This window comes from Zerene cesonia, chromosome 13 (assembly GCF_012273895.1).
Source record: "Zerene cesonia ecotype Mississippi chromosome 13, Zerene_cesonia_1.1, whole genome shotgun sequence".
Taxonomy (NCBI): domain Eukaryota; kingdom Metazoa; phylum Arthropoda; class Insecta; order Lepidoptera; family Pieridae; genus Zerene; species Zerene cesonia.
The window spans coordinates 5,455,013-5,471,097 of record NC_052114.1 but is presented as its reverse complement, the minus strand read 5'-3'; the positions used below and the strand labels follow the sequence as shown (position 1 = coordinate 5,471,097).

At 31.4% G+C, this 16,085-nt stretch overlaps 4 protein-coding genes across 5 annotated transcripts in view; 2 read left to right on the top strand and 2 right to left on the bottom strand.

Annotated features, from left to right (window-relative positions):
- Nucleotides 1-366: 366 nt before the first annotated feature.
- On the top strand, nt 367-3,486 carry LOC119831521 (putative ATPase N2B). 2 transcript variants are annotated; one of them, XM_038354925.1, is made up of 7 exons: nt 367-947; nt 1,016-1,210; nt 1,346-1,587; nt 1,694-1,868; nt 2,305-2,454; nt 2,521-2,637; nt 3,059-3,486. In XM_038354925.1, the coding sequence occupies exons 1-7, from the start codon at nt 567-569 to the stop codon at nt 3,179-3,181; spliced, it is 1,383 nt and encodes a 460-aa protein (XP_038210853.1). In that variant the 5' UTR covers nt 367-566; the 3' UTR covers nt 3,182-3,486. The 2 variants fall into 2 exon arrangements, with proteins under 2 accessions (XP_038210853.1, XP_038210854.1); XM_038354926.1 differs by having other exon boundaries at nt 796-947; nt 1,072-1,210.
- A 981-nt stretch (nt 3,487-4,467) lies between these two features.
- Nucleotides 4,468-13,492, bottom strand: LOC119831585 (general transcription factor IIE subunit 1). Its single transcript, XM_038354999.1, has 9 exons — nt 13,323-13,492; nt 7,500-7,630; nt 7,153-7,269; nt 6,765-6,943; nt 6,358-6,584; nt 5,977-6,172; nt 5,537-5,669; nt 5,004-5,114; nt 4,468-4,681 (listed from the first exon to the last, which is right to left on the bottom strand). Exons 2-9 carry the CDS (start codon nt 7,621-7,623, stop codon nt 4,506-4,508), a joined length of 1,263 nt encoding a protein of 420 aa, XP_038210927.1. The 5' UTR covers nt 7,624-7,630; nt 13,323-13,492; the 3' UTR covers nt 4,468-4,505.
- Nucleotides 8,888-12,861, bottom strand: LOC119831584 (tyrosine-protein kinase transmembrane receptor Ror2). The gene has a single exon (XM_038354998.1). The coding sequence runs from the start codon at nt 12,553-12,555 to the stop codon at nt 10,603-10,605; it is 1,953 nt and encodes a 650-aa protein (XP_038210926.1). The 5' UTR covers nt 12,556-12,861; the 3' UTR covers nt 8,888-10,602.
- The window catches only part of LOC119831586 (rab-like protein 3), a 4,150-nt gene continuing 1,297 nt past the window's right edge, over nt 13,233-16,085 (top strand). The window contains exons 1-5 of the mRNA XM_038355000.1: nt 13,233-13,374; nt 13,708-13,917; nt 14,287-14,432; nt 15,078-15,214; nt 15,595-15,649. Of these exons, the coding sequence (XP_038210928.1) occupies nt 13,329-13,374; nt 13,708-13,917; nt 14,287-14,432; nt 15,078-15,214; nt 15,595-15,649 (594 nt within the window). The 5' untranslated portion in view covers nt 13,233-13,328. The remainder of the gene's footprint in view (nt 13,375-13,707; nt 13,918-14,286; nt 14,433-15,077; nt 15,215-15,594; nt 15,650-16,085) is intronic.

The window sequence follows — 16,085 nt, the reverse complement described above, 5'->3', positions numbered from 1 at the left end:
GTGAGCACAGTAAAATATTATAAGTTATCGTTAGCTTGTAATAACGATGGAAATGCACAAGTTTATAACATTAATTGCAATAGTTTGAAATTTGTATATTTCCGTTATGTTACTTCGTAAAAATTCCAAGTAAATTAATCAAAAATAATAAATAAGTAGTATTTTTTATGACTTATTTATCAAAATCAAATTATTTGAATGAGGCGCGTGAAGTTTTCCTTTCTCGCTCGGCTTGGTTTTCAGCTTCGTTTGCTCGGTTCTCTTTATATGCAGGTACCTACGACCATGGTGAAAATATTGTCATTGTCAGTTTTTATGACAATTGACGTGCAAATGACAACTGACATCACATGAGATAGCATCAGACATTTGAGCCATATCAATAGGGATTGACGATTATAAATACGGTTTCAATCCGACTTTAAACTTATTTTAATTTTATAATTTCTCTCAAACACTGTTTCTATTTGTTAGCAACATTAGTTTAACATTATGACTCACGCAACATAATGCTTTTATGTTATATAATGTTATATTAGTTAACCTTGCAATTTGTTGCTTAAAAAATGTTTTTTCTAAATTTGATGGTATTGAATAATAATGTGATAAAATATAATTGGAGGCAGTACCAACAATGCTTGAGATTTTTATCATCACAAACCCATGAGCGACAAGGACCGTTGGATTTGTATTCCAACAAAATATCAGAGGGTTCACTATCTCAAGATTCCCACCAAGAAAATGTTGTACAACAATTACAAAAGGTATATGATGATATCATTACTTTCAAACGCCCAGTTATCGAGCGGAATAGAGGCAGCAAATTGTTTTCTTTTTTTGTGAAAAAAGAACCACAGAAGATTATTGCTCCAAAGGGCTTATATATTTATGGCAGTGTTGGAGGTGGCAAAACCATGTTAATGGATTTATTTTATGAAACAGTGCCGGTAAGATTTTTTGAATACAATCAATTATGAATAGGAAAACATAATTTGATGATTTGTGAAAATTTTAGATAAAAGAAAAATTGAGGGTTCATTTTAACTCATTTATGTTAAATATCCATTCAAGGATACATGAGCTCAAAATCAAATCAGGAAAAGGAGCAAGTTCCTTCAAAGAAGAGGGATCCAAACCTTTTGATCCCATTCCCCCAGTAGCTGCAGACATCACTCAAGAATCTTGGCTTATTTGCTTTGATGAATTTCAAGTAAGGTCTCTTGTATTTTTGTCAGCAAAAATTTATACAAAAAAATTACTTAAGCAATTGCTAATATTGTATTACATAAAATGGAATGTAAGTTTTTATAATTAATTATTTCAAACATTAATAATAATTTTCTAGGTAACAGATATAGGTGATGCAATGATCTTAAAAAGGCTGTTCACACAACTTTTTGACAATGGATGTGTTGTAATAGCAACTAGTAACAGAAAACCGGATGACTTGTATAAAAATGGATTACAGCGTGCCAACTTTATACCTTTCATACCAGTTTTGAAAGCGCATTGTGATGTTGTTCAGCTGGATTCTGGAATAGATTATAGACTGCGGGGCACTGGTAGCAAATTTGGGAAATATTTCATGTGAGTATTCATAAAATAGCTAGCACTTAGCTACAAATTTGATTATTATTTATTGTTCTATATATTATTAAGGAAAATGTCATAAAGTTATGGTGTGAAATTTTAGAAATAGCGAATTGACGCCAGGCAATAATGGAGTTGAAACTTTATTTAAATTTTTGATATCAAAAGAAAATGACACAGTCAGAGTGAGGGTGATAAACATTCTGGGAAGAAATGTTAAGTTTGCCAAGACTTGTGGACGTGTATTGGATTCAACATTTGAAGAACTATGTGATAGAGTATGTAAATAATGTTTTATTAAGATGGTTAGGTAGCTTTTGGTCAGTTTTGAAAAATATCATGTTAGTATGGGACTAGTATCAATTTGCAAAAAAACTCTTGACATGGCCATTCAAAATAGCTGATAGTCATAGCTGGGCATTAAATGGTTAAATAATTATTATGCAAAGTTTTTTGAAGTTATCATTTCAACTAACAGATTAGGTTTTAACATCAAATAACATTAAGAGACTTCTTAATTTTAGTTAGATACCTTAACAAGCAGTCATTGAGATTAACTAGACTTATAATCCTATTAAATAATCACCAAAAATTATGATATTACATTAGAGATTTACAAAGTTAATTATTTAATTAAAATGGTGTCCACTTATGCTATAAATTATATTTTAGATGATTATGATATTAAAAATAATCATAGTACATTTGTTTCAGCCTCTTGGTGCAAGTGATTATTTGATTTTATCAAAAACATTTCACACTGTTTTTATAAGAGAATTACCCCAGCTGTCTATAGTGCAGCATAGGTCACAAATTAGAAGATTTATAACACTCATTGACACCTTTTATGACAATAGAGTAAGGGTAAGTATCAGACTTGTATTAAATTAGTTATTATCAAAACATAAATATCGTACGTACGTTCTTCAGGTCGTCATTGCTGCTGATTGTGAACCGAAAAAACTATTTAATTTAGATGAAGTCAAAGATGGGTATGGAGATGCTGACAGAGCACTTATGGATGATTTAAGTATTACTAAAGATTCTGTAAGTCTCTCTTTCTTATTTCAATTTCAATATCTCTATTCAAATTCAGTTTTGTTTGCCTCAATATAACACTTACAACTTAGTATTTTCTTGTGTTTGATTTTACGCGAGTATTATACAATTAGAAATTTAAAACTTTTTAACGGATTTTAAACGCGATTTATTCATTAACTAGACTGGTCAGTCTCCCCGTGACCACGCTCGCTGTAAAGTGTTCGAAACGTCGGGTTAATAATATAATGAATAAATCGCGTTTAAAAGTTTTTAATTTCTACACTGACAACTTATTATTATGTAATATATTAATAACAATATTTCTTTGACGCCATACTCATGACGTGCAATACACCAGCAGTGTAATGACGAAAAAGGTGACTTATCTATGCAGTACTTTGATAATATGAAACACTTATTTTTTCAGGAGGATTCCAAGGCTGCTATATTTACTGGAGAAGAGGAAATGTTTGCATGCGATAGATGTTTGTCACGAATAATGGAAATGCAAACTGATGAGTATTGGGAAAAATGGGGCAAACACATTTGATAAACGTTTTATAGTTACTTAAGTATTTGCCATGGTGTTCAATTAGTGAAATTTTAATAATTATAGTGTTGTTAGCCATCAGTTACACACAAGTCGTAGAATTCGTACATATTTATTATTTTTTATGTGGATTCTCATTTTTTACATTTTATAGATTAATCAAGTTTAAACTAATATTAGGGGAAAAGAAAATTATTCTTTATTCTATTTAAGAAAATTTACTTATCCCAGTTGAAGTTAATATTGAATAGTGCAAGTTTTCACTTGTATAGATAGTCAAATTTAACAAAATCCTAAACAAAAATTCGATAAATTTGAATATGCTTTATATATTTATATAAAGCATATATTTAAATGTATACAATCTATAGGTTAATTGTCTACGTGTTGGACTTCGTTCCAATGCGGATTTTTTATCCAATCTCTTATCATAGATGATAGATAAGTTCTGTAGCTTTGTAAAACCAAATATTATTTAAATTATAATATAAACAGAATTTCTCTAATATTTCAAGTACATATCGACTTTACTTGAATCTAAGAACCTATAACTTCCAAACAATGCGTACAATAATAAAATGGTTGTAATTATTAAATAAGATACTCTTTTGAATATTGCATTATTAAAAACATTTTACATACAGTTTTGACTTCACTTGTACAATTAAATAGTTCAGTATTATGCGACATTCGCTTTTTTATAAACGCCTTATTAATAAAATGTTTTGTAAATAAGAAGATTTATTAATGTTACAATTTTTGTTTTAAGTATTTATTTTAGAAATAAATTATTCATATTTAATGTTGTTTTTTAATCCTTGTTTTTTTATTATTATACTAAAGGAAAATGCTAATGGTGAAGAATTATTATATACCAAGGTCCATTTATGATATAAAAACTATCCAATCTTTTAAAACAATCAAATTATAGATAATTACGAAGTTACATCAAATGGGTTTAGTTTCGGAGTGTTTTTATTTTCCAATACAAACAATACAAAATTAACAGGTTAATTCTTGGCTGGGAATATATGTAGCTAATTCCAAAATCTGATTATACAGAATCCTCAAAGTCGGGTTCGTGATTCCTTTCAGTGTTTTTCATATTCTTCGTTTCGGGATTCGCTTACCACACACAATTAATACATTCATACTTATACTAGATAAGACTTATTCAAACACATTGTAGTATACATATTTTAACACAAAATGCTCAGTAAAAGAGTCTCAATATTTATAATGTATAAAATGCATTAACAAGTATGTGATATCATTATTAAAAGATATTTACACATGATGAACATTTATTTCATTTATATCTTATCTAATCATACATATGACTGTAGTATTCTTGATACACTTGGATATAAGTTTCTTTCTCGGATGGAGTCATAGTCGCGATGACGTCATCATCTATACTAGTTAGCGCTACTGGCTTACCATTCACTAGCACAGTTGGAACATTGTCGTCTGATTCTGAATCTTCGCTTTCCATTTCAGCTGAAAATAGTAAAAGTACTTAGTATAACCACTTAAACGTTCTGTTTGTTACAATAACATATATTATATTATGGCGTCATAACTTTATCAATCAACTTAAATCATCGAATTCACGATAAGGCCTAGTGAGAAATAAGAAAAGAGATAAAAAAAACATTAGATCAGATCAAAATAACTCGGTTACAAAAAAAGTAAATTGTTAAAGACTCAGTACGCATTATTCAAGCAAGACAAATCTGTTTCCTAAATTAGTTCCGGTTCAGTTTGATTACATGTAGAGGTTACCAGAAATTTGTCTTTAAGAGTAATAAAATTTACTTACCCACAGCAGCCAGTTCATCTTTAAGTTTATATGGATCCTTGGATTCATTATCACTTGAATCTGATCCACTATCTTGTTCTGTCCCTTTGAGAGAATGCGCAGTGGTATTTGCTAGAAAAAAAAACAATGTCAAATATTGCGAATATAAAAAAATATACGTATATGGCACCTGTTACGAAGACATTATATTCTGAAAAGATAGTCAGTCTCTGGGTTTTCTCAGCATGGTTACCATATATGTGGAATTTCTAGGACAAAAACTATCCCATGTTCCTTCTCGTCTCGTGAAGAGGAGACAGACAGATAGACGGACATACGGAGTTACTTTCACATTTAAATTATTGGTATGGATTTATATAAACATATAAAACAAATTCTGAAATTTTTATATTCTATAAACTCAACACTAATTATAAAAAAAATATTAACTACTATAATTATAATGTTCCTTATTATAAATACGTTTTTTCAGTTAACTAGAAAATACTAAGTAACTAAATCAAAAATAGTTTCGAAACAGGCAATAATTCTACCTGGATTTTGCTTTTCGTGGGCAAGTAGTACAGACATGATGTCATCAGTTTTCTCTTTGCCAGTGCTCTTCGCGTTGCTAGCAGTACTCGCAGCTTTCTCCAAAGCCATATCCGTTGAGTGCACACTATCGCTCTGCAATTATTAACATTTCTTATTTAGCGTTTAAATTTAGGAATACTTTATGTTCCATTAATTTTAAAATATACTTCCGATCGGTCCACTTGCTTACATACACATGATTTTGTAAAGAATAAATAAATAATATATCTATTTAATTTTATAAATACAGAAATACCGACTGCTGGTCTTGGATATATAATTACTATCCCATACACCAAAAATGTAGCGACTTGGCTCAGCGAAGCAAGCACCCATGTCTACCCATATAATTTTCGACATTGCTAATAGCTAAAATACAATCTTCCAAACTAAAGTTTACCTGGTCATTAGCGGCAATAGTGCTCTCCACCATCCATACAGGGCGTTCCTTCCTCAGCGTGGTGGCATCCACCGCGTTATCCGTGTCCCCAATAGTGATGTCCACTCGCGTCTCTTCCACCGCAAGGCCTTGGTTACGAGTGGCCTCGCCGGACCATTGCTCGCCGGCTGGACGGTTCTGTTGTTTGTTTGTGAGTCTGGAAATATATATTTTGGAGTTTTTAGTATGTCTATATTAATAAGACTGTAAAATTTGAGAACATTTTTGGTTGTATGCAATCCAACGAAAATAATAACATAGGATAATTTAAATTATGACGATTTCACATCTGCACTTTATTATATTATTGCCAACTATGACATAAGAAAAATAAACCCTTACCCTCGAATAGTGTTGATATCCACTGGCTCTGGTTCCAATATCTCTGGAGCTAACTTAATACCCTCAACTTCCCGCAGGAGAATGTATAGAGTTTCCAACTGTTCATTGAATTTAGCAAGCAATAGTCGAGAGTCTTTCTTCGGGAGAGCCGATTGGTCTTCTTCTACAACTTGGTTGCAGAACGTACATCTAAATTCTTGGGTCATCATATCATATAGCTGGTCAGCCTGTAATGGTAAAACAATGTTCTTTTTACTACACAGATAACTGGATAAGATCAAAATCAAATAATCATATAATAAATTTTCTACAAACGACGACAGCGTATTTTAGGTCTATACCTGATAAACGATATATTGTATATAGTACGTAAGCTAGAATATTTAAGTCTATGGTACAATATTCACCTCAAGATCAGTAAAAGTCTTACTGCAAGACGGACACTTGAAACTGGCGCGACTCGTCGCGTCACGTTCCTCTGTCTCCATCCGTTTGCGCATTAGATCTAATTTATACTTCACGACGTTTACGAACGTTTTGTAGTTGATAAAATAATAATTCACTTTTTGTGCCTTGCCATCAGGACCTAGAATAATTAAATACATATTCGAAATTTTAATGAGAACATTCATATTAACGCAATTGCATTTTGGTGATTACCAATTTCATTTGTGTATTTGAATTCTGAATTTATTGTCGCATTCATAATATTAGTACTTAGAGATATGTTTTAAAGACTCTTGATTGCAACACGCAAAAACTTTCAATCATAAATTAAGAAGAATTATTACTCACCCGTTTCCATTTTTAATCTCACTTGAATAAATTTGTCATTTTTTAAAGTTGCTATTCTAGCCCTCAACATTTTGCGTTCAAATTTCAACAGTTCACAAATATCGTCTTCTTTCATACCTGTAATAATTACAAAATCATTTTTAATTACCAAATTGTAATATTTTTCATAAATACAGAAATTTTATTTTCAGTTTTATAACATTCAAATGCTTGTAATTGAGAAGTTTTTAAAGAATTTAAAACATTATCACGAGTCGGGATACGAACCCAAGTCATTACGCCGTACTGAGGCAATGCATTCATGCAAATGAGCACACTTTAAATTTGAATGTATGAATATGACTTACATGGATTTCTGACCAACATGTCCACTATTAAGGCATCTTCAATTGTGTAAAATCCCCTAACTACGAGTCGGGCTAACTGCTTCAAGCTACTAGGGACTTCGGTGACATACCGCTCCTCCGTCATGTTTTATCTAAAAAATATAGACAAAATAATTAAACACAAAATTATTGCTTAGGGATGTGTAAGAACTTATAATAATATTTCATATTCTTTTAAAACATACGTAAAATATTCGTCAGGTAAATTATTCTGTTTCGTTACCGAAACGTTGAACCTCAACGTAAATTCGTAACCTTTTATCATTCAGGTCAATTTAAAAGCAACCCTCCCTGGAGTTGTTAGTAAAAAGTGGGTTGCATTTCACAATTGCGAAAGGTTAATTTAAATTTCATTTTGTGTAAGTATATACGCTTTAAATAAGTGCATTGCTTCATGGGTTTTTTAACCCATGGCCTAGGCCACAATTTTCAAGAAAAATTATTTTACCTCTGAACATATCCGGCTAGTTAAGTAGCCTGAAGTCATATTTTTGTACATCACATCTCTTGCAGCATTTACACATTAGAACGTTAGAACGAACACGACTGTGTCTTTAATCCTCTTTAACGTGACACATTTCATTCAGTAGACTTATTAACGATCGTTGACAATACAACAATTTCTCTAATTTATTTTATCATTCTAAATAGGATCGCCAGGATAAAACAAATTTCTTACGTAGCATGCAAGTCAGACAATTGTTTTAACCTATACTAATATTACAAAGCTTAAGAGTTTGTTTGTTCGAACGAGTAAATCCCAGGAACAACTGGTCCGTTTTGAAAAATTCTTTCAGTCTTAGATAGCCCATTTATTGAGGAAAATCCAGGGCGGACCGCTAGGCGTAAGTAATAAATTTCAATTTTAAAAAAGCTGTTTTTAAAACAGCTTTTTTTTTAGCTTAGCAAAAGTTTTAACATTAAATACCGCTTCGGAAAGCAATTTCTACAAAGAGCCGGCAAAAAACTCTGTAGTTGCTCTGTTTAAATCATGTTCATTTTACACTTTAATACATAAGTAATATGTATCCATAATAATGGTTCTAAAGAAATACCCTATGATTCCTAAGCGCAAAACAATCCATGGATTTTCATCCTCCAAATATTCATTAACACTCTCTTAAATAATATATTTTTCATAGAGTTTTAAAATTTAGATAGCCGCAATACATACATTTCAATTTTTTGTTTCACATGTCATAACAATGCCTATCACCTAATATTATGTGTATGTCAGTGTTGTCGTATAAATGTACATTAATTATATACGTATTTATTATAATTTATTTATGTGATCGATGACACTTGTGCCTGAGGCGAATTAAGCCAATCAGAAAATAAAACGCAGCTTTGCAAAATTGTATCATTTAATCTTAACGACATTATATAACATAGGTAGGTAGTTACGTAAGAAAAATAATTTAAAAATGTACGTTTTATTCCTTAAGTATGTAAATAGTTTTTAAAAACTTGGCATGAATGTCGTTTTGAACTTGATTTTTACAGGATAAAGGCATTGTAGAAAACAAGTAACAGCTAATGAACAGAAGGTACCTATTAAGTATTGGTCTACTTATGATTTAATACATACTTATGGCAGTGTACATATAAATATAATTATATTCTTACTATCACTGTAACTTAACTAGCATTTGATTATATTCATAAAATTAAGTTTATTAAAAAAAAAATCAAAATTTTCATTGGCTTCAGTAATACATATATGTATAATATATATATACTTAAGATTGAATTTCTTAGATAATCAAATGTTTTAAAATTCATTTGACTAAACATGAATATTTCGCAAAAACTTTTAAAAAAGTTACTGGTCGATTAAAGTGTGCATACTGTATTTAAAATAATACATTTTTCATTGCTTCGACACGTTGAAATACATTCAACTTATCTTTAAAAATAATAATTACTACTTGAAATAAGATTTCATACTAACAAATACATGTACTCAGCAGAGTAGACAGTAAGAATAATGTTATTGTTAAACAATTCAAAGCAAAATAAAGGCCGTTTACAGAATCTGATTAGTAATGATTCATTATGATAATGAATATGTATAGAGTAAATTATTCTATTGTATGGCCTGACATGACAGAAAGTGGCAGTTGTTCAATTCCTTTACAAATAAGTATATAATAAGCCTCTACGAAATATTAAGTAGATAAAATCCAAATTTACCTAGGCTAACATGTAGCCTTTTCTGACTTAATTTTAAAAATGATATTTCACCAAAAAGGCTTACTCATTGATCTATATACAGTGAAAAGATAAGTACAGCCCTGTCTGTTTGTGTGTGTGAATGTTCAGGGCCTAATTCACCACTTATGTCCCTGATAGCTTATTTGACACTTATTCAAATAAATACACCAACATCATTTGTTTGAACTAAAAGATAAACTAATCAGAATATATCCACAAGTTGTAAACCATAAAGCTATAAATGTTCTCTTTTTCATAAGATATAAATTATGGGCAGAAGTAACCAAATATTAATTACAGTTTTTTTATGCTAATCTAGTACAAAAATATAAGATTCTATTACTTTGTTTTCTACTTAATTTATTCAACATATATCTTTTTTTAATTTTGATTTTGGCCAGGAACTTAAAACATTACTTAATAATTAAACTTTTGGATGAAATAGGATTAATCGGACACTTATCGCATTTTCAAACAATAAACAAGGAATAAAAACTAAAACCAATAAATTACTTTTGAGTATAATCATTTAAAAATAAATTAAAATAATTCAGTCTTATTCGATTTAAAAGCAGTATTTCAATGTTATAACATGGATTTGAGCAATAAATAAGTTATTGTGCATAATTAAAACAAATTCGTATTCTTTTAACTTATACAACATTAATTGTTACTTATATTTAAAATCCCTTATAAGACATAAAAACAAATACACACAATAAATAGCACACATGAATTGCTCAATTGCATTACCTGTTATGTACAATGGTGACAAGAATCTTATATGTATTTTTTTCTATGTACAATATTGGATGAAATTAATTTTTGTTAATGAACAAGCACAAAATTATTCAGATTGAGTTCTTTCCAATATCATTTGTATATTGTCCAAAGTTTGATAGATAATTCTAAAGTTAGGGCGATCACTGGGACTATGGTTCCAGCATTGTTTCATTAAATCATAAACACACCGCGGTGTATTGTCTGGACAGGCAAGAACATTTCCATCCTTCAAAAATCTAACTACTTCTTCATGGGTCATACCAAAATACGGCTGCAAAGCAAATGAGAATATTTCCCATAAGCATACACCATATGCCCATACATCAGATTCAAGAGTGTATTTATTATATAAAATACTTTCTAAAGGCATCCACCGCACAGGAATAGCATCATGTTCGTCACCTTTATAATAATCTTGTAGATATATCTTATGAGACAACCCAAAATCAGCTATTTTTACAACCATATCATCATTAATAAGGCAATTCCTTGTAGCTAAGTCGCGATGTACAAATTTCCTATCTGATAAATATACCATGCCTGAAGCAATCTGTCTTGCAACATGGAGTAGGTCTAAATGGTTAAGTGGAGCCACTAAGAGCCGTAAATCTTCCCTATTTTCCACAACAGGGGGATAGTTTGGGGCTGTACTGCATGCTCGCAGATACTCGTTTAGATCACCTTTTCCCATATATTCAAATAATAAACACATTGGTCTTCCCACAGCACATACACCCAGTAACTTAACAATATTTGGGTGATCAAAGTCTGCCAGCAAGCAGGCTTCCCTTTCAAAATCTAGTTGCAGATCATGGGAGGCCTCATCTTTCAACATTTTTACAGCTACTAATGTGAATTCTTCCTCAGGGACTAAACCAGGAGCTTTCGCTTGAAACACTCTTCCAAATGCTCCTTGCCCAAGATCACGGATGTAGATAATATTATTTCTGGGAAATTCTAATTTTTCCAATTTTGGATTTAATTGGGCTCCTGTTGTGTGGTAAGCTAGGTTACTTGGCAATTTATCTAAGTCAATATCCATATTTTGTGCATTTCTTCTGTTAGAAATATTGCATTTGGAATAATGATTTTTCAAAAAATAATGACACAGTAGAGCTATCGATGCTATGCCTAAAATACAACCAAGACCACCTATTGACAGCAACAATACAAAAGTAGGTGTAAAATAGTTCTCCATTATTATTGGTCCATTAATATTGTCAATTTGATCAGTTGAATTGGCACAGATTGGCACATCACAGTACTCCCATCTAACATTAGGATCCATTGTATAGCACCATGGCTTGCGTTCTTCTCCTCCAGCATTTCTACAATAATTTGTAGCATTTTGTACTTCTGGGAATATTAAAGGAGGTCTGGTATGTTGATGTGGGTACTGGGATTCCCATGTTTGACAAGCAAGTCCAGTTTCTGTCACATTCAGTGTGCCTTGATAAAAACGACCATTACCATGATAACAATTTCTGGTGACTAAACTATAGTCCATATCTATAATTCCAGTGCTATGGCAGGTCACCTGAGATCCTTTACCAGAAAATTTGGGAAGTTCTTCACATTCAGGAAATCTGAAGTGACCCCTCGATTCGAAAAACACACCTCGTCGTTTCTGTTCCTCTATGACGATCCAGTCGTTGTAACAAAATTGCATTTTCACAGCCATACATTCTTCGTAACACAGGGGTAAAGCATAATATCCAACACCATCTTTGTTGATACACTTAGGAAAAGCATAAGCGCAAAGAAGTTTTTCCGCTCTACTTCTACAAGGTTCCTTTAGAGTAGAAATCATCTCTTTCCATAGCCCTGTCGTGATCTTTTCGTTTTCGAGACCACCGGTGTGATTGTACCAGACAAAGCCAGTAGAATAATGCTTGCAGATTTGCCCATTGTATGGACCGCAATCAAGATACACTGACTGCACAGACACAAGGATAACTATTATTTTAGAAAACATCTTCATTTTATAAAAGTATATGTTATGTATTCTTAACACCATTCGAGTGATGCATCTTATATCTTTAGTATGTTCACTTCAGTCATATAATTTTAGATACACAATGGCGGACACATTATTAAAATATTGATTTTGTACAAAACTTTCTTCTATGACTCAAGCAACCAGCCGAGTTGAACATGTAAAATGAAACAGAAGCAAAAAAAAAATTACCGATTCGTTTATCGCAATCGAGTTAATAATTGACATCGCCTAAAATCTATCAGAAAAATTGACACAATTTTTAGTCAAAAACATACCTATGCATTATACAATTTAAGCATTAGCAGCTCAATGGTATTAAATTCTATGTGTGTATTAAACTTAAAAGTTGTTTGGCCATCTCCATTGGGCCATCTCGCACCGAGGAAGTACTACACCCCCATAGAAGACCGGCGTGAAATAGCATATCGCTGTGTTTGGTTGCCGTGAATCCTTTCTCAATCTCTTTCCAATTTGAAGTCGGCAATTCATTTGTAGAGGCGTAAGGTAAGCTATCGACTATACACCTCTCCAAATGTTCATGACGTTGGTAGCGCTTACCATCAGGCGACCCACCAGCTCCATTGCCGACTATAACATACAAAATACAATCGATTATTCGACTTTAATACAACATAGTAAATCGATACGCATAGGAACAACCTTATTAAAAGCAATTCTCAGATTGGCACTACTGTTTCTGTTCCGTCAAATCCAAGTTTTTGAGCTTATGTCAAGAATACGTCAAAATAATTCGGACAAACAAATACGACGATAGTGATAAAAACCTGTGAATGGCTGCAATTGAGAAAGTAAAGGTAGTCGTCCTCGGCGATTCCGGTAAATCACAATTCATCTGTTAGAATTAATCACTTTTCACATTGATTTTTGAAATAATAACTTATTTTCAATAAAATCCTTACACAGCTAACGTACTTGCCTACATGTTTGCGGCCACCATGACACTGAGCTATGGATGGGCAACATTAAAAACCTTTTTGGCGGGAAATTTTAAATGTCAATTATCAATAAAATAAATATTTTTTTTTGTTATGTAAAGTAAAAAGAAAGTGTAAACTGCATTTCACTTACATTTGAATTTAGTGGTTTAGCATTTTTAGGGTTTATTCAGTTTGAGTTTGTTTAACTTTAAAATATCAATCTTATTTATAGGTGTGGGGAAAACTTCTTTAACATATTTAATTGCACACAATAAGCCTCTTCTTTCGCCGGGTTGGACAGTCGGATGTTCAGTTGAAGTCAAATTACACAAGTACAAAGAGGGCACACAAGCACAAAACACGTTTTTTGTTGAACTTTGGGATGTCGGTGGTTCAAACAATCATAGAAATACTAGAAATGTCTTCTACCAACCAACACATGGTTTGTTTGAATATCAGGTATTTATTCATTAGATTAGGCCTTTCATACTATGTTTTCGTACTCAAGGATTTGATGTCAAATGCTACTCACTGGTGGCATTTGGCATGATATCACAGTAGAATGCATAGTTTAGTGTCTTTTATTTTTTTGCTATGTGGATTCTCAGACCGATAATACTTTTTATTGGTCTGAGTATGGTTCATTCCTATTTCAGTATGTTGAAAAAATGTTATATCTTATTTTGGGCAAGGTATTTAACATTATTTTAATCACGGGTCAGTGTATTTTTGTGAATAATGTATTAATTTAACATTCTGTAGTAGGTATGTAATAAATGTGTACATTTTCACCATGAAATATGTATTTTAGGGATAATTTTAGTACATGATTTGACTAACCGTAAAAGTCAAATTAACTTACAAAAATGGCTATCGGAAATATTAAATCAAGATTCTTCAAATCCAACATTCCAACATGTAGATGTTGACCCTGAACAGTTTTTGGGATCTACTCAGGTAAAGAAAATAATCATTTATAACAGCCTATTTAATTTACATTATAGAGACATCACACATCACACACACACACATCTTAACTGTTAAATATATATCTTTATTATATGGGTGAATGGACATCATTATTCAATAGTCAAACTTTTGGTCCTTGCATGCAAGTTCCTTCACTGTGTTTTCTTTTACTGATTGCAGCATTTGTAAAGTAAACAGTATATATTTAAATGAAATATTAAATGTATGTAATTTATGTGTTTTCATTTGAGATATTAAGTAAGTTTTTTTTTTGATAATTAACATCACCATAATTAATTGAGAAAATCTTACAACACAATTGCTTTTAAATGCAATGATGTTGTTTTATCATGTACTAGCTATTGACCGCGGCTTCGCACGCTTTAATTAGGAGAAATTTAATAGATATTATTATACATATAAACCTATGAATCAATTTATTTATAAAAAGAACCCTTTCAAAATCAGTTGCGTAGTTTTAAACATTTAAGCATACAAAGGGACATAGGAACAGAGAAAGCGACTTTGTTTTATACTATGTAGTGAAGAACCTCTTTTGCTTTTTATGACCATTTTTCTTACTTTTTGCAAAACAATGTAGTACTAATATATGTGAATCATGAATTTTTCCAGATCCCAATACTGGTCATAGGTACTAAATTTGATTTAGCAGAAGAGAAACAGAAAAAGAACCAATATAGGAGATTGGCAAGTAGTATAGCAGAACAATGTGGTGCTGATGAAATATTTGTCAATTGTTTTCAACCCAGGTATGGATGACAAATCTTATCCATCATGAAGGTTCTAGATTTCTAAAATAAATAACACTCAACATATCTAATGATGATTTTCTTAATTCTGTTTATTTTTTAATAAATACAATCTTGAAAATTATATAAAATTAATAATGAACAAAACTGGAAGTAGTGAATTCAGTGCTTTTTATTTCGGAAATTTAGAACTCTAAAATGCAGTTCCATCAACATACAAATTGTGTTACCCCTTCGCTATAATAAACATATATAGTCAAATGAGTAGATAATATCTCTGAATATTTAACTGTTGGAAATTATAACACTGTGTTGTATGATTGGTTGATGTCCAGAGAGGGGTTAGCTAGTAAGTTTTATAATCAAAAATGTTGTTTTAGGTCTTTAGCGCCTGGTACAAGTAATTCTGTCAAGCTGACCAGGTTTTTTGACAAGGTAAGTAATTGGATTCAAATACTCGAGGATGTATGAATATGAACTCTATGTGTTTCAAATGTTTTACTTACAAAGTTTCAGTAAAAACTATTTTCTGAAACAGAAACTTGGTTATTTAAATATTTTTAAAGTGGAAATGTTTACTGTAGTTCCTAACCTCATTTTGTAAGTTTTCTTCTATTTTACCATTTTCAATGAATTCGGCATTGGTCTATCAAATATACAGAAATCAAACTTAGCTTTGATATAATGGGATTACTATTTTAGGGGTTTTATAATAATACTAGCTGTGACCCGCGGTTGAAACCGCGTAAGCGTGCTGCGTAATCGTATCCCGTAGGAATATCGGTATAAAAATTGCCTATGTGTTATTTCAGTTGTCCAGCTATCTTCGAAGCAAAATAGTATTATTATTCACCAATAGATGTCAGGAAAA

Excerpts from the sequence above, each read along its gene's own strand:
- LOC119831521 (XM_038354925.1), top strand. The coding sequence starts at position 567 with ATGTTTTTTCTAAATTTGATGGTATTGAATAATAATGTGATAAAATAT. Across the intron at positions 1,588-1,693 it reads AAATTTGGGAAATATTTCAT|AAATAGCGAATTGACGCCAG; the intron begins GTGAGTATTCAT and ends GTGAAATTTTAG. Across the intron at positions 1,869-2,304 it reads TTGAAGAACTATGTGATAGA|CCTCTTGGTGCAAGTGATTA; the intron begins GTATGTAAATAA and ends CATTTGTTTCAG.
- LOC119831585 (XM_038354999.1), bottom strand. The coding sequence starts at position 7,623 with ATGACGGAGGAGCGGTATGTCACCGAAGTCCCTAGTAGCTTGAAGCAG. Across the intron at positions 6,585-6,764 it reads AGACTTTTACTGATCTTGAG|GCTGACCAGCTATATGATAT; the intron begins GTGAATATTGTA and ends TTACCATTACAG. Across the intron at positions 4,682-5,003 it reads AGATGAACTGGCTGCTGTGG|CTGAAATGGAAAGCGAAGAT; the intron begins GTAAGTAAATTT and ends TACTATTTTCAG.
- LOC119831584 (XM_038354998.1), bottom strand. The coding sequence starts at position 12,555 with ATGGTGTTAAGAATACATAACATATACTTTTATAAAATGAAGATGTTT.